Source organism: Ranitomeya imitator, chromosome 1, assembly GCF_032444005.1.
Source record: "Ranitomeya imitator isolate aRanImi1 chromosome 1, aRanImi1.pri, whole genome shotgun sequence".
Lineage (NCBI taxonomy): Eukaryota > Metazoa > Chordata > Amphibia > Anura > Dendrobatidae > Ranitomeya > Ranitomeya imitator.
In genome coordinates this window covers 1,104,294,044-1,104,317,893 of record NC_091282.1, presented here as the reverse complement: position 1 = coordinate 1,104,317,893, position 23,850 = coordinate 1,104,294,044, and the positions used below count along the sequence as shown (strand labels likewise).

Below are 23,850 nucleotides of genomic sequence, written 5' to 3'. Positions count from 1 at the left end.
GTCATTACAAAACCGGATGGAGCCATCCGGTTTAGGTATCAACACAATTGGACTGGACCAGGCGCTGTGTGACTCCTCAATGACTCCTAAGTCCAACATTGCCATCACTTCCTGGGAGACGGCTTCACGGCGGGCTTCCGGAATCCGGTAGGGCTTCACATGAACAGTGACGCCAGGCTCTGTGACAATCTCATGTTTCACCAACTTAGTCCGGCCAGGTTTTTCGGAGAAAAACTGTCGGTTCTGTAACAAAAATTGCTTAACCTCAGATTTTTGTCGTTCTGATAGAGTCTCAGCAACCTGCACCTCTGGTACAGTAGGTGTTATGTTTGCTAATGACAGGTGTTATGAAGGCAATCCAGAAACACAGTGTGCTTAGCGATCAGAGCGCACACAGTGATCTGACAAATACCCAAAAATACAAGAACGAGCTCTGAGACGTGGAAACTCTGTAGATTGCACACCTGATCCTATCCTAAACACAACTAAAAGCGGCTGTGGATTGCGCCTAACAACTACCTAGGCAACTCGGCACAGCCTAAGAAACTAGCTAGCCTGAAGATAGAAAAATAGGCCTGACTTGCCCCAGAGAAATTCCCCAAAGGAAAAGGCAGCCCCCCACATATAATGACTGTGAGTAAGATGAAAAGACAAAACGTAGGGATGAAATAGATTCAGCAAAGTGGGGCCCGATATTCTAGGACAGAGCGAGGACAGTAAAGCGAACTTTGCAGTCTACAAAAAACCCTAAAGCAAAACCACGCAAAGGGGGCAAAAAAAACCCACCGTGCCGAACTAACGGCACGGCGGTACACCCTTTGCGTCTCAGAGCTTCCAGCAAAACAAAAGACAAGCTGGACAGAAAAAAAAGCAACAAAACAAAAAAACAAAAAGCACTTAGCTATACAGAGCAGCAGGTCACAGGAACAATCAGGAGAAGCTCAGATCCAACACTGAAACATTGACAAGGAGCAAGGATAGCAGCATCAGGCGGAGTTAAGTAATGAAGCAGTTAACGAGCTCACCAGAACACCTGAGGGAGGAAGCTCAGAAGCTGCAGTACCACTTGTGACCACAGGAGTGAATTCAGCCACAGAATTCACAACAGTACCCCCCCCTTGAGGAGGGGTCACCGAACCCTCACCAGAGCCCCCAGGCCGACCAGGATGAGCCGCATGAAAGGCACGAACAAGATCGGAAGCATGAACATCAGAGGCAAAAACCCAGGAATTATCTTCCTGAGCATAACCCTTCCATTTAACCAGATACTGGAGTTTCCGTCTAGAAACACGAGAATCCAAAATCTTCTCCACAATATACTCCAATTCCCCCTCCACCAAAACCGGGGCAGGAGGCTCAACAGATGGAACCATAGGTGCCACGTATCTCCGCAACAACGACCTATGGAATACATTATGTATGGAAAAGGAGTCTGGGAGGGTCAAACGAAAAGACACAGGATTGAGAACCTCAGAAATCCTATACGGACCAATAAAACGAGGTTTAAATTTAGGAGAGGAAACCTTCATAGGAATATGACGAGAAGATAACCAAACCAGATCCCCAACACGAAGTCGGGGACCCACACGGCGTCTGCGATTAGCGAAAAGTTGAGCTTTCTCCTGGGACAAGATCAAATTGTCCACTACCTGAGTCCAGATCTGCTGCAACCTATCCACCACAGAATCCACACCAGGACAGTCCGAAGACTCAACCTGTCCTGAAGAGAAACGAGGATGGAACCCAGAATTGCAAAAAAATGGAGAAACCAAGGTAGCCGAGCTGGCCCGATTATTAAGGGCGAACTCAGCCAACGGCAAAAAGGACACCCAATCATCCTGGTCTGCAGAAACAAAACATCTCAGATATGTTTCCAATGTCTGATTGGTTCGTTCGGTCTGGCCATTAGTCTGAGGATGGAAAGCCGAGGTAAAGGATAGGTCAATGCCCATCCTACCACAAAAGGCTCGCCAAAACCTTGAAACAAACTGGGAACCTCTGTCAGAAACAATATTCTCAGGAATGCCATGCAACCGAACCACATGCTGAAAGAACAAAGGTACCAAATCAGAGGAGGAAGGCAATTTAGCCAAGGGCACCAGATGGACCATTTTAGAAAAGCGATCACAGACCACCCAAATGACTGACATCTTTTGAGAAACGGGAAGGTCAGAAATGAAATCCATCGAAATATGTGTCCAAGGCCTCTTTGGGACCGGCAAGGGCAAAAGCAACCCACTGGCACGAGAACAGCAGGGCTTAGCCCTAGCACAAATCCCACAGGACTGCACAAAAGTACGTACATCCCGTGACAGAGATGGCCACCAGAAGGATCTAGCCACTAACTCTCTGGTACCAAAGATTCCAGGATGACCAGCCAACACCGAACAATGAAGTTCAGAGATAAGTTTATTAGTCCACCTATCAGGGACGAACAGTTTCTCTGCTGGACAACGATCAGGTTTATTCGCCTGAAATTTTTGCAGCACCCGCCGCAAATCAGGGGAGATGGCAGACACAATGACTCCTTCCTTGAGGATACCCGCTGGCTCAGATAAACCCGGAGAGTCGGGCACAAAACTCCTAGACAGAGCATCCGCCTTCACATTTTTAGAGCCCGGAAGGTACGAAATCACAAAGTCGAAGCGGGCAAAAAATAACGACCAACGGGCCTGTCTAGGATTCAAGCGCTTGGCAGACTCGAGATAAGTCAAGTTCTTATGATCAGTCAATACCACCACGCGATGCTTAGCTCCTTCAAGCCAATGATGCCACTCCTCGAATGCCCACTTCATGGCCAGCAACTCTCGATTGCCCACATCATAATTACGCTCAGCGGGCGAAAACTTCCTGGAAAAGAAAGCACATGGTTTCATCACTGAGCAATCAGAACCTCTCTGTGACAAAACCGCCCCTGCTCCAATCTCAGAAGCATCAACCTCGACCTGGAACGGAAGAGAAACATCTGGCTGACACAACACAGGGGCAGAACAAAAACGATGCTTCAACTCCTGAAAAGCTTCCACAGCAGCAGAAGACCAATTAACCAAATCAGCACCCTTCTTGGTCAAATCGGTCAATGGTTTGGCAATGCTAGAAAAATTACAGATGAAGCGACGATAAAAATTAGCAAAGCCCAGGAACTTTTGCAGACTTTTCAGAGATGTCGGCTGAATCCAATCCTGGATGGCTTGGACCTTAACTGGATCCATCTCGATAGTAGAAGGGGTAAAGATGAACCCCAAAAATGAAACTTTCTGCACACCGAAGAGACACTTTGATCCCTCCACAAACAAAGAGTTAGCACGCAGGACCTGAAAAACCATTCTGACCTGCTTCACATGAGACTCCCAATCATCTGAGAAGATCAAAATGTCATCCAAGTAAACAATCAGGAATTTATCCAGATACTCACGGAAGATGTCATGCATAAAAGACTGAAACACAGATGGAGCATTGGCAAGTCCGAACGGCATCACTAGATACTCAAAATGACCCTCGGGCGTATTGAATGCAGTTTTCCATTCATCTCCTTGCCTGATTCTCACCAGATTATACGCACCACGAAGATCTATCTTAGTGAACCAACTAGCCCCCTTAATCCGAGCAAACAAGTCAGATAACAATGGCAAGGGATACTGAAATTTAACAGTGATCTTATTAAGAAGGCGGTAATCAATACACGGTCTCAGTGAACCATCCTTCTTGGCTACAAAGAAGAACCCTGCTCCCAGTGGTGATGACGATGGGCGAATATGTCCCTTCTCCAGGGATTCCTTCACATAACTGCGCATAGCGGCGTGTTCGGGCACGGATAAATTAAATAATCGACCTTTAGGGAATTTACTACCAGGAATCAAATTGATAGCACAATCACAATCCCTATGCGGAGGTAGAGCATCGGACTTGGGCTCTTCAAATACATCCTGATAATCAGACAAGAACTCTGGGACCTCAGAAGGGGTGGATGACGAAATCGACAAAAATGGAACATCACCATGTACCCCCTGACAACCCCAGCTGGATACCGACATGGAATTCCAATCCAATACTGGATTATGGGTTTGTAGCCATGGCAACCCCAACACGACCACATCATGCAGATTATGCAACACCAGAAAGCGAATAACTTCCTGATGTGCAGGAGCCATGCACATGGTCAGCTGGGCCCAGTATTGAGGTTTATTCTTGGCCAAAGGTGTAGCATCAATTCCTCTCAATGGAATAGGACACCGCAAAGGCTCCAAGAAAAACCCACAACGTTTAGCATAATCCAAATCCATCAGATTCAGGGCAGCGCCCGAATCCACAAACGCCATGACAGAAAACGACGACAAAGAGCATATCAAGGTAATGGACAGAAGGAATTTGGACTGTACAGTACCAATGACGGCAGACCTAGCGGACCGCTTAGTGCGCTTAGGACAATCAGAAATAGCATGAGTGGAATCACCACAGTAGAAACACAGACCATTCAGACGTCTGTATTCCTGCCGTTCAACTCTAGTCATAGTCCTATCGCACTGCATAGGCTCAGGTTTAACCTCAGGCAGTACCGCCAAATGGTGCACAGATTTACGCTCGCGCAAGCGTCGACCGATCTGAATGGCCAAAGACAAAGACTCATTCAAACCAGTAGGCATAGGAAATCCCACCATGACATCCTTAAGAGCCTCAGAGAGACCCTTTCTGAACAAAGCTGCCAGCGCAGATTCATTCCACTGAGTGAGTACTGACCATTTCCTAAATTTCTGACAATATACTTCTATATCATCCTGACCCTGGCACAAAGCCAGCAAATTTTTCTCAGCCTGATCCACTGAATTAGGCTCATCGTACAGCAATCCGAGCGCCAGGAAAAACGCATCGACACTACTCAATGCAGGGTCTCCTGGCGCAAGAGAAAATGCCCAGTCTTGAGGGTCGCCGCGCAAAAAAGAAATAATAATAAAAACCTGTTGAATAGGATTACCAGAAGAATGAGGTTTCAAGGCCAGAAATAGCTTACAATTATTTTTGAAACTTAGAAACTTAGTTCTATCTCCAAAAAACAAATCAGGAATAGGAATTCTTGGTTCTAACATAGATTTCTGATCAATAGTATCTTGAATTTTTTGTACATTTATAACGAGATTATCCATTGAAGAGCACAGACCCTGAATATCCATGTCCACACCTGTGTCCAGAATCACCCAAATGTCTAGGGGAAAAAAAAAAAGTGAACACAGAGCAGAAAAAAAAAAAAAATGATGTCAGAACTTTTTCTTTCCCTCTATTGAGAATCATTAGTTTGGCTCCTTGTACTGTTATGTTTGCTAATGACAGGTGTTATGAAGGCAATCCAGAAACACAGTGTGCTTAGCGATCAGAGCGCACACAGTGATCTGACAAATACCCAAAAATACAAGAACGAGCTCTGAGACGTGGAAACTCTGTAGACTGCACACCTGATCCTATCCTAAACACAACTAAAAGCGGCTGTGGATTGCGCCTAACAACTACCTAGGCAACTCGGCACAGCCTAAGAAACTAGCTAGCCTGAAGATAGAAAAATAGGCCTGACTTGCCCCAGAGAAATTCCCCAAAGGAAAAGGCAGCCCCCCACATATAATGACTGTGAGTAAGATGAAAAGACAAAACGTAGGGATGAAATAGATTCAGCAAAGTGGGGCCCGATATTCTAGGACAGAGCGAGGACAGTAAAGCGAACTTTGCAGTCTACAAAAAACCCTAAAGCAAAACCACGCAAAGGGGGCAAAAAAAAACCCACCGTGCCGAACTAACGGCACGGCGGTACACCCTTTGCGTCTCAGAGCTTCCAGCAAAACAAAAGACAAGCTGGACAGAAAAAAAAGCAACAAAACAAAAAAACAAAAAGCACTTAGCTATACAGAGCAGCAGGTCACAGGAACAATCAGGAGAAGCTCAGATCCAACACTGAAACATTGACAAGGAGCAAGGATAGCAGCATCAGGCGGAGTTAAGTAATGAAGCAGTTAACGAGCTCACCAGAACACCTGAGGGAGGAAGCTCAGAAGCTGCAGTACCACTTGTGACCACAGGAGTGAATTCAGCCACAGAATTCACAACAGTAGGTGAACAAACCGGACGGGGCAGATCCGCCGTTAGGGCAGAGCGGTCTTTCCAGGATTTTATCAGATTCACATGATAAATCTGTTCCGGTTTTCTCTTACCCGGCTGGTACACTTTATAGTTCACTTCACCAACTCTTTCTCGGACCTCAAATGGGCCCTGCCATTTCGCCAGGAATTTACTATCCACCGTAGGGATTAGGACCAACACCCTATCGCCGGGTGCAAATGTACGGACCTTAGCGCCTCTATCATAACTTTGCCTCTGGGCTCCCTGGGCCTGTAACATATGGTCCCTAACAATGGGCATGACAGCGGCAATACGATCCTGCATTTGTGTTACATGGTCGATCACCGTTTTAAAGGGAGTGACTTGACCTTCCCAGGTTTCTTTTGCGACGTCCAGCAGTCCCCAGGGACGACGGGCGTACAACAGTTCGAAAGGCGAAAACCCTGTGGAAGACTGGGGAACTTCCCTAATGGCAAACAGCAAATAGGGTAACAAGTAATCCCAGTTCTTCCCATCTTTGTCTATCGCCTTCCGGAGCATCTGTTTTAAGGTTTTGTTGAAGCGCTCAACCAGGCCATCTGTTTGAGGGTGATAGACAGACGTACGCAACGGGTGTATTTGTAAGAGCCTGCAGAGCTCCTTCATTACCCTCGACATAAAGGGAGTCCCCTGGTCGGTGAGTATCTGTTTTGGAATTCCCACCCGACTAAACACTTGTACCAATTCCTTGGCGATCGTCTTGGTAGCTGTGTTACGCAAAGGGACGGCTTCCGGGTAACGAGTGGCATAGTCCATGATGACGAGGATATGTTGGTGCCCACGTGCGGATCGGGGAAGGGGCCCAACCAAATCCATCCCAATTCTCTCAAAAGGGACCCCGATGATAGGAAGGGGTACCAAAGGGCTACTGAGATTTAGGGGCCGCGATTTGGCACTCTGGACAGGACTCACAATAGTTACGCACATCACAATGTATTCCAGGCCACACAAAACAATGCAATATCCTTTCTGTGGTTTTCTGTACCCCCAGATGCCCCCCCATTATATGTCCGTGGGCCAAATCCAGTACCTTCCGCCGATAAGGTTTGGGTACCACTAACCGTTGCACTGTGTCTTCCCCTTTTTTTTCTACCTGGTAGAGCAAATCATTTTCAAGAACCATATACGGGTACGCTAGCCTAGTGTCAGGTTCTACGGGTACCCCATCTATCATTTTTACATTTTTCCTAGCCGGAGTTAGGGTAGGATCTTTCATTTGCTCGCTGTGGAAGTCATCCACCTGGACTCCCAAATCTGGCAGGCAGGGTGCCGGATGGCTGTCTGCCTCCGCCTCTCGCTGAGGTTCCTCAGTTTCCTCTGTTTCCCCCGCCATGACGGAGAAGGGGTACTGAAGGTTAGATTCACCAACCTCCCCAGCAACATCTTCCTGTGGGGTCTCCTCTAGGGACTCGGGACCTCCAGATGGCATGGGAGAAGATTCACGGGTACAGCTACCATGAAGGAGCAACTGATTCTCCCACAACTGCCAGAAATAGGGAAAATCCCTGCCCAGGATTACATCCTGTAACAATACGGGGACGAGTCCCACTTTGTGCTGCACTGACCCATAGGGAGTAGAAATCCATATGACCGCTGTTAAGTACGAGCGGGTGTCACCATGCACACACGTCACAGAAAACTTGTCAGACGGACCAGACGGAAGTGCCACCAGACTAGCTTTCACCAGAGTCACCACACTTCCAGAGTCTAGTAATGCCACAACATTTTTCCCATCAACAGATAATTCACACAGGTGTTTCACTGTATCATTTTGACCCGCATTCACACTCACTAGCTGTGTAACCAAAGACATGCGTTTTCTAGAGTCTATAACGTCGCACTGCATGGGTTCAGCGGTAACAGGACAGTTCGCAGAAACATGACCCTTCTCATGGCAGCGGAAACACCTAACAGGTCCCCTACTGAGACCACCGTCCAATACTCTTGGTCTCGGAGTGCGAGCAGTCCCGGACTCCTCCCCCACAGTTTTAAGCGATTTTCCTTCACCCGTGGTCCCTGGAACAGTCTTACCGGTTCCACGAGGAGGAGGCACAGACCGGGGGTTGGCGGTGTCGTCGGGAAGTCCTTCTGCCACGGAATAACGCTCGACCAACTCCACAAGTTGATCCGCTGTCGTGGGATTTCCTTGGCTTACCCACCTTTTCAGCGCTGGGGGTAGTACTCTCAGGTACTTGTCCAGGACAACCCGCTGGATTATTTCGGGTATTGTCAGTACCTCGGGTTGCAGCCATTTCTTTGTCAAGTAGATCAGATCGAACATCTGAGACCGCGCCGGTTTATCTTGCTGGTATGTCCACTGATGTACCCTCTGTGCACGGACAGGCGTCGTCACACCCAGCCGGGCCAGGATCTCAGCTTTCAGCTTCTCAAAGTCCTGAGCGACCTCCGGGTCCAAATCATGGTAAGCTTTTTGGGCCTCGCCGGAGAGAAACGGGGCAATCAAATCGGCCCATCGTGCCTTCGGCCACTTCTCTCTCAACGCCGTCCGCTCAAACGTTGTCAGGTATGCCTCGACGTCATCTTCTGCAGTCAGCTTTTGCCAGTATCGATTCACATGGATCCTTCTGGACTCTGCTTCCGGGTCAGCGTCAGGCATGCTCACCAGGCGCTGCGCCACCTGTTGGAGAAGTTGGCGGTCTGCAACCATCATGTCCAGTAACTCCTTCAGCTGTGCGGCCATCAAGCGATTAGCTTCGTGCTGTGCGGCAGTGGCCTGCTGCTGTACGGCAGTGGACTGTACTAAGGCTTTCACCACGTCTTCCATGCTGTCGCCTGTGCCACGGTATGCCCGCGTTCTCCACCACAATGTGACAAAACACTCTGGGATCGCCTTTGCTGGGGTCAAAGGACACGTGGTTTGTGCATTGAATCTGAGGCGTACAGCAGGTTTCTGAGCAGGCTGACCTCAGGTCAGATTTATTAACGTGAAAGCAACACAAAAAAACAAAACATAAAAATAAATCCTAGCCTGTCCGGCACTAACTAAACAAATACGTTGCTATCTCAACAACTGGGGGGGCTTCTCCCACCCAGCTAACATCACACAATTCTTGAGCAGAGCTCTTCACTCACGTTTGTCTCACACAGGCAGGCAATCTGTGTGCCCCAGGCAGACACTGGAAACACCCAGCTGGTCATCTTTTATTCCTGCAATCATTAACCCATTAGCACCCTGAAGATACTGAGTGGCCTAATTCACATAGGACAAACACCTGGGCGAGATATATCTGCCTCCAACTACCACACCAGCATGAGTCTTACAGTGCCCAGAACCCATTTGGGCCAGGCTGGAGGGACCTGGGTTTGATGCAAGGCATCACTGTCTGTGTATTTTAAGTGTCGTATCAGTGGCCCAAAGGCATTTAACCCCTTAAAAACATCAGTTACTTATTCAAATCTGTGAAAATGGGCTGTTTGCCCACATTGATGCCAGTTCTGGTGCCCAGAACCCATTTGGGCCAGGCTGAAAGGAACTGGGTTTGATGCAAGGCATCACTTTCTGTGTATTGTAAGTGTCATATGAGTGGTCCAAAGGCATTTAACCCCTTAAAAACATCAGTTACTTATTCAAATCTGTGAAAATGGGCTGTTTGCCCACTTTGATGCCAGTTCTGGTGCCCAGAACCCATTTGGGCCAGGCTGAAAGGACCTGGGTTTGATGCAGGGCATCACTATCTGTGTATTTTAAGTGTCGTATCAGTGGCCCAAAGGCATTTAACCCCTTAAAAACATCAGTTACTTATTCAAATCTGTGAAAATGGGCTGTTTGCCCACTTTGATGCCAATTCTGGTGCCCAGAACCCATTTGGGCCAGGCTGAAGGGACCTGTGTTTGATGCAGGGCATCACTTTCTGTGTATTGTAAGTGTCATATAAGTGGCCCAAAGGAATTTAACCCCTTAAAAACATCAGTTACTTATTCAAATCTGTGAAAATGGGCTGTTTGCCCACTTTGATGCCAGTTCTGGTGCCCAGAACCCATTTGGGCCAGGCTGAAAGGACCTGGGTTTGATGCAGGGCATCACTGTCTGTGAATTTTATGTGTCATATCAGTGGCCCAAAGGCATTTAACCCCTTAAAAACATCAGTTACTTATTCAAATCTGTGAAAATGGGCTGTTTGCCCACTTTGATGCCAGTTCTGGTGCCCAGAACCCATTTGGGCCAGGCTGAAGGTACCTGGGTTTGATGCAGGGCATCACTTTCTGTGTATTGTAAGTGTCATATAAGTTGCCCAAAGGCATTTAACCCCTTAAAAACATCAGTTACTTATTCAAATCTGTGAAAATGGGCTGTTTGCCCACTTTGATGCCAATTCTGGTGCCCAGAACCCATTTGGGCCAGGCTGGAGGGACCTGGGTTTGATGCAGGGCATCACTGTCTGTGAATTTTACGTGTCATATTAGTGGCCCAAAGGCATTTAACCCCTTAAAAACATCAGTTACTTATTCAAATCTGTGAAAATGGGCTTTTTGCCCACTTTGATGCCAGTTCTGGTGCCCAGAACCCATTTGGGCCAGGCTGAAGGTACCTGGGTTTGATGCAGGGCATCACTTTCTGTGTATTTTAAGTGTCATATAAGTGGCCCAAAGGCATTTAACCCCTTAAAAACATCAGTTACTTATTCAAATCTGTGAAAATGGTCTGTTCGCCCACTTTGATGCCAATTCTGGTGCCCAGAACCCATTTGGGCCAGGCTGGAGGGACCTGGGTTTGATGCAGGGCATCACTGTCTGTGAATTTTACGTGTCATATCAGTGGCCTAAAGGCATTTAACCCCTTAAAAACATCAGTTACTTATTCAAATCTGTGAAAATGGGCTGTTTGCCCACTTTGATGCCAGGTCTGGTGCCCAGAACCTATTTGGGCCAGGCTGAAGGGACCTGGGTTTGATGCAGGGCATCACAGTCTGTGTATTTTAAGTGTCGTATCAGTGGCCCAAAGGCATTTAACCCCTTAAAAACATCAGCTACTTATTCAAATGGCCAAAATTGACTGTCTGCCCACTTTGATGCCAGTTCTGATGCCCAGAACCCATTTGGGCCAGGCTGGAAAAAACTGGTTTGGATGCGGGGCGCCCTGTTCTATATGTCTGCAGTGTGACATCAGTGGCCCAAAGGCATTTAACCCTTTCTTCAGCGCTCTTTGGTGCCCACTTTGATGCCCATTTTTGTGCCAGTTTTATTGTTTTTGTAGCCTTTTTTAAGTGTATTCACATCAGGGCAACTCGCTGCATTGTATGTTATTATTGTGATGATTATTTATTGTTGTTAAACCTATAAAAAACAGAAAAGAAAAAATTGCCGAATAAGAAACCGACGAATAAGAAACCAACTTCAGCTCCGAATAAGAAACTGAACGAATAAGAAACCAACTTCAGCCTCATACAGTGCCCTGTCCCCCTGCACAACCACAATAACCCCCATCGTTTCACATTTACCCCACAGTGCCCTGTCCCCCTGCAAACCTACAATAACCCCCATCGTTTCACACTTACCCCACAGTGCCCTGTCCCCCTGCACACCTACAATAACCCCCATCGTTTCACATTTACCCCACAGTCCCCTGTCCTCCTCTCCCACTTCAGCCCCTACAATAACACAGTCCTCTCACATTCACCCCCACAGTGACCATGATATGCCTAAACAGAAGTACTCTAATACAGGGGTCCCCAACTCCAGTCCTCAAGGCCCACCAACAGGTCATGTTTTCAGGATTTCCTTTGCATTGCACAGGTGATGCAATTATTACCTGGGCAAGACTAAGGAAATCCTGAAAACATGACATGTTGGTGGTCCTTGAGGACTGGAGTTGGGGACCCCTGCTCTAATAAACTCCATCCCCACTTACTGATGAAGTTTTCAGGCAGACAGTGAGGAGAACCAGGAAGTGTCCAGAGAGCTGCAGGAGGGCACTAGGACCCAGCGTGCCTCAGCCAAACCAGCGTGCACAGCCAGAAAGTAACTGCATCTGCTGCTGCTGCCAGGAAGAGACTCCTCGGGGGAGACCACATCGCACTCTGCACGGGGGAGACCACATCGCACTCTGCAGGAGGGAGGCTCTGCAGTCGGCATTGTGCTGCTCTCTCCCTGACACCTCACACTCGGCAGTGGATCTCCCAGTGGGCCCCTTCAGGTGACTGGGCCCATGGCAATGGCCCCCTCTGCCCCCCCAGTAGCTACGCTACAGTATGGTGGGCTACATTATACTCTATGAGGGGAGCTGAATTATACTCTATGTGGGGGGCTGCATTGTACTCTATGATGAAGGCTGCATTATACTCTATGAGATAGCTACATTATCCTCTATGTGGGGGGCTGCATTATCCTCTAAGTGAGGGGCTGCATTATACTCTGTGTGAGTTGCATTATACTCTATGTGGTGGGGCTGCATTATACTCTATGAGGGGGGCTGCATTATTCTCTATGAGGATTGCTGCATTATACTCTATGAAAGGGGCTGCATTATACTTTATGTGGGGGGCTGCATTATGCTCTATGAGGGGGCTGCATTATACTCTATGTGGGGGCTGCATAATACTCAATGGGGGTTGCATTATGCTCTATGTGAAGGGGCTGCATTATACTGTGAGTGGGCTACATTATACTCTATGAGGGGGGCTGGAATATACTCTATGTGGGTGCTGCATTATATCCTATGTGGGGGCTGCATTATACTCTATGTGGGGGTTGCATTATGTTCTATTTGATGGGGCTCCATTACACTCTGAGTGGGCTTCATTATACTCTATGTGGGGGCTGCAATATACTCTATGTGGGGGGCTGGATAATACTCTATGGGGTGGCTGCATTATACTCTATGAGGTGGCTGCATTATACTCTATGGGGCGGCTGCATTATACTCTATGAGGTGGCTACATTATACTCTATGAGGTGGCTGCATTATACCCTATGCAGGGAGCTGCATTATACTCTATGAAGGGGGCTGTATTATGCTCTGAGGGAGACTTCATTATCCTCTGAGTGGGAATGCATTATGCTTTGAGGGAGCTGCATTATGCTCTGAGGAGGTCCACATTATACTATATGGGGCGGCTGCATTATATCTATTGAGGACTATGTGGTGCATTATACTATATGTAATAAAGAAAAAGTGATTAGCTCACCTATCATTGGGTGCAGACGAGGGGTTGCATTATGCTCTATGTTGGGGGCTGCATTATACTCTGAGTGGGCTTCATTATACTCTATATGAGGGGCTTCAATATACTCTATGTGGGGGGTCTGCACTATACAGGGTTGGCCATTTATATGGATACACCTAAATAAAATGGGAATGGTTGGTGATATCAACTTCCTGTTTGTGGCACATTAGTATATGGGAGGGGGGAAACATTTCAAGATGGGTGGTGACCATGGTGGCCATTTTGAAGTTGGCCATTTTAGATCCAACTTTCTATTTTCCAATAGGAAGAGGGTCATGTGACACATCAAACTTATTGAGAATTTCACAAGAAAAACAATGGTGTGCTTGGTTTTAACGTAATTTTATTCTTTCATGAGTTATTTACAAGTTTATGACCACTTATAAAATGTGTTCAAAGTGCTATCCATTGTGTTGGATTGTCAATGCAATGCTCGTCTCCCACTCTTCATACACTGATAGCAACGAGTGGACCTCATTATACTCTATGGGGTGGCTGCATTATACTCTATGAGGTGGCTGCATTATACTTTATGAGGTGGCTGCATTATACTCTATGAGGGGAGCTGCATTATACTCTATGAGGGGGGCTGTATTATGCTCTAAGTGGGACTTCATTATGCTCTGAGTGGGATTGCAATATTCTCTGAGGGGGCTGCATTATGCTCTGAGGGGGTCCACATTATACTCTATGGAGCAGCTGCAAAATATCTATTGAGGACTATGTGGTGCATTATACTATATGTGATAAATGTAATAAAGAAAAAGTGATCAACTCACCTATCATCGGGTGCACACAGAGGGTTTGGATTATTCTCTATGTGTGGGGGCTGCATTATACTCTATGAGGGGTGTTGCATTATGCTGAGGGGGCTTCATTATGCTCTGAGGGGGCTTCATTATGCTCTGAATAGGGCTGCATTATACTCTGACAGCTGCATTATGCTCTTGCTCTGATGAGGTCTGTGTTATATTCTATGGGGCAGCTGCATTATACTCTATTGAGGACTATGCAGTGCATTATACTATATGTACTATATGGGGGCTGCATTATAGTAACATAGTAACATAGTTAGTAAGGCCGAAAAAAGACATTTGTCCATCCAGTTCAGCCTATATTCCATCATAATAAATACCCAGATCTACGTCCTTCTACAGAACCTAATAATTGTATGATACAATATTGTTCTGCTCCAGGAAGACATCCAGGCCTCTCTTGAACCCCTCGACTGAGTTCGCCATCACCACCTCCTCAGGCAAGCAATTCCAGATTCTCACTGCCCTAACAGTAAAGAATCCTCTTCTATGTTGGTGGAAAAACCTTCTCTCCTCCAGACGCAAAGAATGCCCCCTTGTGCCCGTCACCTTCCTTGGTATAAACAGATCCTCAGCGAGATATTTGTATTGTCCCCTTATATACTTATACATGGTTATTAGATCGCCCCTCAGTCGCACTGATATACTGTATCGGGGCTGCATTATACTTCAAAATGTTTCTGTGTGATGTTGCAATATATTAGCATTTGAGGCCCCACTTTGTCTAAATCTGGCTCTGCACAACGACAATTACGACTCTCCAGATAACACCGGGATTTATACGTGGGGAAGTCCGCCTTACAACATAAGCATAGGGAGCCTCGTTCTGAGTCTCCATAGACTCACATTTTAACCCCTTAACACAGCAACCCTTTTTCATTTTTGCTTTCCTGTGTTTCGTTCCCCTTCTTCCCAGAGCAATTACTTTTTATTTATTTTATATTTTCCATCAATATGGCCATGTGAGGGCTTGGTTTTTGCGGGATGAGTTGTACTTTTGAACAACACCATTGGTTTTACCATATCGTGTACTCGAAAATGGGAAAAAATTCCAAGTGTGGTGAAATTGCAGACAAAGTGTAATTCCTCAACTGTTTTTTTTATTTTTTTTACCATATTCACCAAATGCTAAAACTGACCTACCGTTATGATTCTCGAGGTTATTACGAATTCGTGCATACAAAACATGTCTAGGTTGTTCTTTATTTAAATGGTGAAAAAAAATTGCACCATTTTCCAAGAATCGAAGCATCTCCTTTTTTCATGATTTGGGGCTGGGTGAGGGCTTATTTTTGGCATGCCGAGTGACGTTTTTAATTACCGTATTTTTCGGACTAAAATACGCACTTTTTCCCCCCCAAAAAAGGGGGGAAAATGGGGGGTGCGTCTAATAGTCGCAATGCAGGCTTACCTAGGTGGCAGAGGTGCGGTGGCAGAGGTCCGGTGGCAGAGGTGCGGTTGCGGGGGTGTGGCGGCAGAGGAGGCGCAGTAAGCGGGGTCCCTTTCCCCGGTATGGTGATGCAGCAGGCCCGGTATGCAGCAGAGCCGGGTGAATCCTCTTGTTATCGGTGGTGGCGGCCATTTTCCGGAGGCCGCGCGTGCGCAGATGGAGCGCTCTGCTTCCCGGGGCTTCAGGAAAATGGCCGCCGCGATCTCCATCTGCGCACGCGCGGCCTCCCGCGGCCATTTTCCTGAAGCCCCGGGAGCAGAGCGCTTCATCTGCACACGCGCGGCCTCAGGAAGATGGCCGCGCCCACCGATAACAAGAGGATTCACCCGGCTCTGCTGCATTCCGGGCCTGCTGCATCACCATACCGGGGAAAGGGACCCCGCTTCCTGCGCCTCCTCTGCTGCCACACCCCCGCCACCGCACCTCTGCCACCGGACCTCTGCCACCGCACCTCTGCCACCTAGGTAAGCCTGCATGGTACGCCAGGGACCCCTCTCACGCCATACCTCTCACTGCACCTCCTGATCCCAGCACCTCCTGATCCCAGCACCTCCTCATCCCAGCACCTCCTGATCCCAGCACCTCCTGATCCCAGCACCTCCTGATCCCAGCACCTCCTGATCCCAGCACCTTCTCATCCCAGCACCTCCTGATCCCAGCACCTCCTGATCCCAGCACCTCCTGATCCCAGCACCTCCTGATCCCAGCACCTTCTCATCCCAGCACCTTCTCATCCCAGCACCTTCTCATCCCAGCACCTCCTCATCCCAGCATCACCCCACCTTGCCTCCTGTGACCCTGCTCTGCCACCGCCATAAGATACTGTAAATTCGGACAATAAGACGGACCCCCATGTTATAAAAAATCTTTTTTTCTGCAATTTTCACCCCAAATTTGGGGTGCGTCTTATGGTCCGGTGCGTCTTATAGTCCGAAAAATACGGTATATCATTTTGGTGTGAATACAATCTTTTGATCGCCCATTATTGCATTTTAATGCAATGTTGCTGCGACTAGAAAAACGTAATTCTGACTTTTTAACTTTTTTTTTTTCGCTATGCAGTTTAACATTTGGATTAATTATTTTTATTCCTTGATAGATCGGGCAATTCTGAACACGGAGATACCAAATATGTATGTTTTTTAATTGTTTTATTTTGAATGAGAGGTGATTTTTTAAAAACTTTTTGCATGTTTCAATAGTCTCCATGGGAGACTAGAAGCTGCGATGATCAGATTGCCTGTGTGTAGCACAAATGCTCACTTGCTATGAGCGCCGACCGCTGGGCTCTGCTCATAGCAATCCAGCAATGACAACCACGGGGCTCCTGCAGACCCAGGGTTGTCATGTCAACCCATTGGCGACCTGCCATCATATGACATGGGCACTGATGGGCAGGATCACATTAAATGGTGCTGTCAAAGATTGACAGCGGCATTTAACATGTTAACAGCCGCGGTTAGATCGCGATTCCACCTGCGGCTGTTAGGGTGACATGTGCCAGAAAAGATGTGGGCTCAGCGCCAAAGCCACATCAATGGGAGGGACACAACATGTGCCATACATGTACGGTGCATGTCATGAAGGGGTTAAAAGCCACAGAACGCAGTGTGAATGGTGCTGGATACCTGAGAACACGGTGAGTATATTAACACACTGACACTACACTATATTTACGGTTACACATGTTTAGGGATTAAAAAAATTAATAGGGGTGCTTCTTTAAACATTTTGTTTGGGGAAGAAGCAGGAGGCGAAAGGTGCATCGGGGTGAGGGGACACCACGAGCACCAGCTCTTTCACCAGGTAATTAGCATTTACCACGCGTGGTTTGGGACAGGTGATGCCATATCATTGGCATAAGGATAAGATGGTATGTCACATGTGAATAGTCCAATAGATCTGGAGACTTTGCAGGTGGGATGGTTTAACCCCTGAGCCACTTTGCTCAGTGATAACAGCAATTTGACTACTCAGTATGAATTTAATTATATAGTTAATCTGCATTTAATATTCTTTGGGCGCTGTTTATTGGATATTTTTCACATGTTGGTATAGTATTTAGGCTAAATATTGATTGAAGATATACGGCATCCTCCGAAAATATATATATATTACCCAGTGTGGTTATATACATAGCATACCTGTATAGAAGTATCTATGTGTTTTGGTGTTGTTTGAGGTGTCCCCTACGGTATTTTTTGCTTTTTTAATATATGTACGTGTTTTTACAACTTATTAATAAATATTGGTTTTATTATTATTTTGGGATCTCTTCGTTTTTCTCACACATATTTTAATGTGAGATTTAGTTGTTGCATTGATGTGAAGTGCCCTGGATTTAGTGGGATTAGTGATGAGCGAATATACCGGTATTCATTACTTGAGATTTCTCGAGCATGCTCGGGGGTCCTCCGAGTATTTTTTAGTGCCCGGAGTGTTCATTTTTCTTGCCGCAGCTGAATGATTTACATCTGATAGCCAGCATAAGTACATGTGGGGATTCCCTAGCATCCAGGCAACCCCCACATTTACTTATGCTGGCTATCAGATGTAAATCATTCAGCTACAGCAAGAAAAACGAAAACTCCGAGCACTAAAAAATACTCGCAGGACCCCCGAGTAAGCTCGAGAAATCTCGAGTAATGAGTATATTCGCTCATCACTTATTGGGATATATGTTGTTTTGATTTTGTGCATTTTACCTACTATAACCTTAGTGTTGCTCTGTGTTTCACTGAGCTCATTCTGAAGAGTCTTTGTAATGTTCTTATCTGCCTTTTTTTGCACTCTTCTCAGCTGATATATGAACGCAACATCGATGCGGTCTGTGGCCATTAGCACAGGGGAGTTCATAAAAAGAGAGATAAATGCTTTGCAATCTCACCTACAGAATGAGCTCACTGATTGATTCTCAGATCATTACAACTAACAGTTTTTTCTACTTTTTCTGCTTATTCAGACATTGCTTCTTTTCAATGCATGGCTTGTTTAAGCCAATATAGAAAAAACCCTATTTGAAAAGGCTTATGTATGCCGCCCAACATATACATAAAGTCAGATGCAACAAATAAAGCCACTGTAGTGGACTCTTGAGTGATGCAGGACATTTCCTAGAAATCCAAATGCCATGTGCAGAGCAGAATGTCTTGGGCTTTATCCATATTGTTTTAACACAACATTCAGTTTATATGTTGTAATAGATCCCAGTACAGTGACAAATATATAAAGAAATATTTCTGAAGATATTTATTAGTATTTAAAATTATTTGCTTTCCTTCATTTATCTAAATTTTAGCATTTCCTACATTGAATTCCTAAAACCTTTTGTGCCCCACCGGAAAGCTTTGAAGACTAAATCCAATATGGAAGCTGTTATGCGGAGTTCACAGTCAGAGGCAGATCTATCTGAAAATCATGATAATGACCTGGGATTGCTGACGTCCAGGATGCGCAAGAAGGTAAATTCTCACCCAGAGCCACTGCAGTTGTATCTCATAGAGGGCTATGTAGTTAGAGCAGCACAGTAAAGAAGTCAATTTGCTGTGTTCACCGGTCTAATACACTGTTAGGAGCCTCACATGTTACAATAGCAGCTGGTTGATTGATGTGAGCTGTATACTTATGCTATAACTGTCATTTTAATTTTTATTAAATAATAATGTAGAGCAAGCGATTCTAATAATCTTTCAACACTGGGAAGTGCCGATGTCACTGAGCACACAGGAGCCAGCTGACAAGGCAGAAGGAGCTGTGTGGTAACACTGAGGGGAAGTGCCGATGTCACCGAGCTCCTTCTACCCCGTCAGCTGTTCTGTGTGTTTGTGTTATACACTGAGGAAAACTGCCCATGTCACTGAGCGCACAGGAACCAGCTGACAGGCAGAAGAGCAGTGTGTGGACAGCTGACAGAGCTCAGCACTGTGCCGAAGACTGAGGTAACCTGCTGATGCACTGACAAACAGTGCATGGAATACAGCCCGGAACGCATACAATTTGTAGGCTCCACCCCACCCATAAAAAGCCATATTTGGAGCGCCCCACGGCTGGGTATTTGGTACTGGGTCCAGTACTTAAAGGGGATGTCATGGTGGCGACCCGGTCCGTGTCCCTGGGCACCAATGTTAAAGGAGAAAGGTCTTTAAAGGGGAATAAAGTTTATGTTCGTGACGCCACCTGTGGTATTCGGTCAGTAGGGACCGACGCTGCTTTAAGGGGTCCTCTGGGGTGATGTTATGGCAGCTAGATGGTAAAACTTCGCAAAGGGGAAGTATATCCCCAGGGCTCCTGGTATTTAGATAGAAGATGGTGAAAGGCGCAGTAAAGAACGAGGACACAGGTTTGCAGTCACTTTACCTTGGTTTACTGAAGACTTCAGCATCCACAGTCCAGAGCACCAGATCACAGGGCAGGCAGGGTCTGGACGGCTTGAAGGCAAGTTAGGAGTCCCCTTATCCAGGTGGAAATCAAAAGCCTTCCTCTAGCGCTGTAGTGGTGTAGTCCCTTACTGCTTAAAGCTACACATAAGGTCCTCACAGATGTTATCTCTCTCTCTGTCCCCCAGGTAGGATAGGACATAATCCGTATGACTGGTGGTTTGAGGCTGTTTATAGGGACTCTAGCATGCCCCGGCCTCTGAGGGTGCCACCGTGCCTCCTGGGTGTTAGGTCGGACAGGTATCATAGAGTTCAGCTGTCCTGCCGGTATCTGATGTAAGTCATAGAGAGTCTTACGGTGCTCGGCATTCCGGCTACCGGTTTCTGCGCCTCAGAAGGAGGCAGCCTGCTCGGGGCTGGTCTCCCTCTGATATCCTCTCCTGTGTTCTCCTGCAATCTCTCTGCAATCAATTCGGCTTTCTCAATGTCCCTTTCCAGGAACTGCTGCACTGGGGCTACGCAGCTCCTTAAAACCTTCTGCTTTGCCTCAGACTGATCCAGTCTGTTCCATGGCAAGTACTGTCTGACCTCTCCCTACAGACTACCAGTTGTATATATATGGGGAATCACCTAGCAAGTAGGATCAAAAGCTCCCCCTGGTGGCCTGGAGTGTGAATGTGTTGCATGTTTGTGGTACCTGGTTGCAGTTATCCTTTCTTGGCTTCAAGCGTAACATCACTCTCCTCGTGAGGAAAGCAATGCTACTGTCACGACCAGGACCCTGGGGCGCCACGTATTCAGTATGTGTGGAGCTTCAGAAACACCATAGGGGATATCTTCTAGAATGTTTTTGAAAGGTTTTCTTTTGGATTTAATTAATAATGTATATTTTAAATATTATTAAAATAGCTTGCTCTACATTATTATTTAATAAAAATTAAAATTATAGTTACGTTTTAAATATCCAAGATGAGAATACCCTTTTAGGCAATGTATCTATTCCAAGCTTTATGTCAGACTTAACACAGAATGTAAATTGTCAGATTTAAGTAAGCAGTGCTATATGTTAGCGATGCAGTGTTCTTGAAAATAGAACATCATCAGCTTTATGATTCATATTTGCTGTTTTTATAGTTAATTGATAGAAATTGAATGGTTCCCAAACCTACAGGAATGATCTTGCTTGTATTTCTGTACATTTATAAATGTAAATCTGCTGCTCGATGCTTCATGTTTTACTACTTCTATTAGTGTTCATGATGCAGTTGCCGGTGAATGACTGGAAGTGATTTTACATGGCTGATTGGTGAACCAGCGCTAGCTCACAAACATCGCTCTATGTAAACATGTCGTCTACGAGCTGCCGAGCATAGTGTTCATCTGTCAGCTGATTTGATAGTTCATGTGTCCATAAGAAATTAATGTCTAGAGCACCTCCCCTGGGGATATGCTGATAATAATATTCATGGTGCATGGGGGCAAAAATTCCTAAAAATTCTGTCCCAGTAAAGTTTGTGTTGGCCAATGTCAACAGGTCTTCCGACGAACGCAGATGGACTCATATAGATCGTTCTTGCTATGACAGAAATTTGCTTGTGTAAAACAACCATTGGGTTAGACCTGATTCTGTCCTGAAGCCTGTTTTTGTAGTCGCTCTCATACTCTCACAAAAATGCCAGAGTATTGTAACATGCTCCCCTATTTTGTACGATAAAACGACACCATGACCGAATGGATCACATGATTCACCTTTATAGTAAATTGCCCTGTCGATGCATACGCTCGAATTCTATTTTGTGGGAAGTTTGAACATAAGTCATGACGGCATCAATGAATGTAGGAGAAAACGCTGTGTGATAGGCCCCGAAGCTTTGGGTTCTTTACCTAAATCCATTTGATCCCGTTTGTTTTCTCTCCAATCATCTGCTGGATTTGCTTCATTCTAAAATGTCTTTGCTCAGTCTGATACAGGAAAGAAATATATCTTGGTACCGTGTTAGCCAGTAGATAGAAAAATATTTAGAATTGAGAGTCCTCAGTGGTTGATACCTTTTAAAGGCTAACTGAAAAGATGGTAACAAATTGTAAGCTTTCGCGATTACTCAGGCCTCTTCATCAGGCATAGACTAAAAGAAATTCTGGAGAATCACATATTTATGCACAAAACATCACAGAAAATAAAACATGGATAAGACTGGTGACATGAAGCAGAATTACCATGGGTGATAAACAGTTATGTCCATAAATATTGTACCAGTTCTTAGATAGGGAATGTTTTATTGTCCTCTGAATGGGGTCTGGTTCTGTTGTGATGACCCCACATGGTCTGAAGGGCAAATTCCTTAGTGATATAAAAAGACATAAATCCATGTGACACATTCATTCCTGCACTAACACTGTCAAAGGTCATCATCAGTTTATATTCCCGTATTCTTCTGTCTCTTTGAGATTTGAAGCTACCTTTTAAAACAAGTAATTTTATGTTCATAATGTTATGATTGGGGAGACAAAAATGTATTGCCACAGGTAGATCCATTCTTCTTTTTTCTCTTATTGTATGGCGGTGAGAATTCATCCTTGTCCTCAGTTTTTGCCCTGTCTCGCCCACATACAGACCCCCAGTTGGACATTTAGTACAAATAATTAAGTACACCACATTGGAAGTGACGCAGCTGAAAGTACCTGGTATCTTGTAGTCCTGATGTGAATTGGGGATCTTTATCTTGTCCGTGGTCATTATAAATGGACAGGTTTTACATTTTTTCTGGTTGCAAGGAAAGGTACCTGCAGCTGTTCGAGAGGACAGGGAGTGTTGTGAATTCTGTGGCCAAGCTCCCTCCTGTGGTCGTGAGTGGTACTGCGGCTTCTGAGTTTCCTTCCTCAGGTGATGAGGTTAAGTCGTTAGGTGCTGCTCTATTTAACTCCACCTGGTGCTTTGATCCTGGCCTCCAGTCAATGTTCTAGTATTGGTCTTGCTTCCTCCTGGATCGTTCCTGTGACCTGTCTCTCCTGCATAAGCTAAGTTCTGCTTGCGTTATTTTTGTTTGCTATTTTTTCTGTCCAGCTTGCTATATTGGTTTTTCTTGCTTGCTGGAAGCTCTGAGACGCAGAGGGAGCACCTCCGTACCGTTAGTCGGTGCGGAGGGTCTTTTTGCCCCTCTGCGTGGTTGTTTGTAGGTTTTTGTGTTGACCGCAAAGCTACCTTTCCTATCCTCGGTCTATTCAGTAAGTCGGGCCTCACTTTACTAAATCTATTTCATCTCTGTGTTTGTATTTCATCTTTACTCACAGTCATTATATGTGGGGGGCTGCCTTTTCCTTTGGGGAATTTCTCTGAGGCAAGGTAGGCTTATTTTTCTATCTTCAGGGCTAGTTAGTTTCTCAGGCTGTGCCGAGTTGCATAGGGAGCGTTAGGCGCAATCCACGGCTACCTCTAGTGTGGTGTGATAGGATTAGGGATTGCGGTCAGCAGAGTTTCCACGTCTCAGAGCTCGTCCTATGTTTTTGGTAAATGTCAGGTCACTTTGTGTGCTCTGAACTTCAATGTCCATTGTGGTTCTGAATTACCTGTTCATAACAAGGGAGCTTTTGACAATAATGCTTCTTAGATTTGGGGGCTGCCTAAAACACAGTAGTGGGGGGTCTGGGAAAATGGATTGTAAGCGGGCATTTTTTTGTAGTAAAGGTTGTAATTTCCGTGCAGCTCCCCATAGCACCTCCAGATTTGGATTGTATATATGGGAATATAAACTGATGATGACCTTTGACAGTCTTAGTGCAGGAATGAATGTGTCGCATGGATTTATGCCTTTTTACATCAACTAAGGAACTAAGGAATTTGCCCTTAGGACCATGTGGGGTCATCACAACAGAACCAGACCCCA

General features: G+C 45.9%; 1 protein-coding gene across 1 annotated transcript in view; it reads left to right on the top strand.

Annotated features, from left to right (window-relative positions):
• The window catches only part of LOC138656944 (EF-hand calcium-binding domain-containing protein 6-like), a 303,716-nt gene that overhangs the window by 267,824 nt on the left and 12,042 nt on the right, over positions 1-23,850 (top strand). The window contains exon 18 of the mRNA XM_069744319.1: positions 18,889-19,051. Coding sequence (XP_069600420.1) covers positions 18,889-19,051 — 163 coding nt within the window. The remainder of the gene's footprint in view (positions 1-18,888; positions 19,052-23,850) is intronic.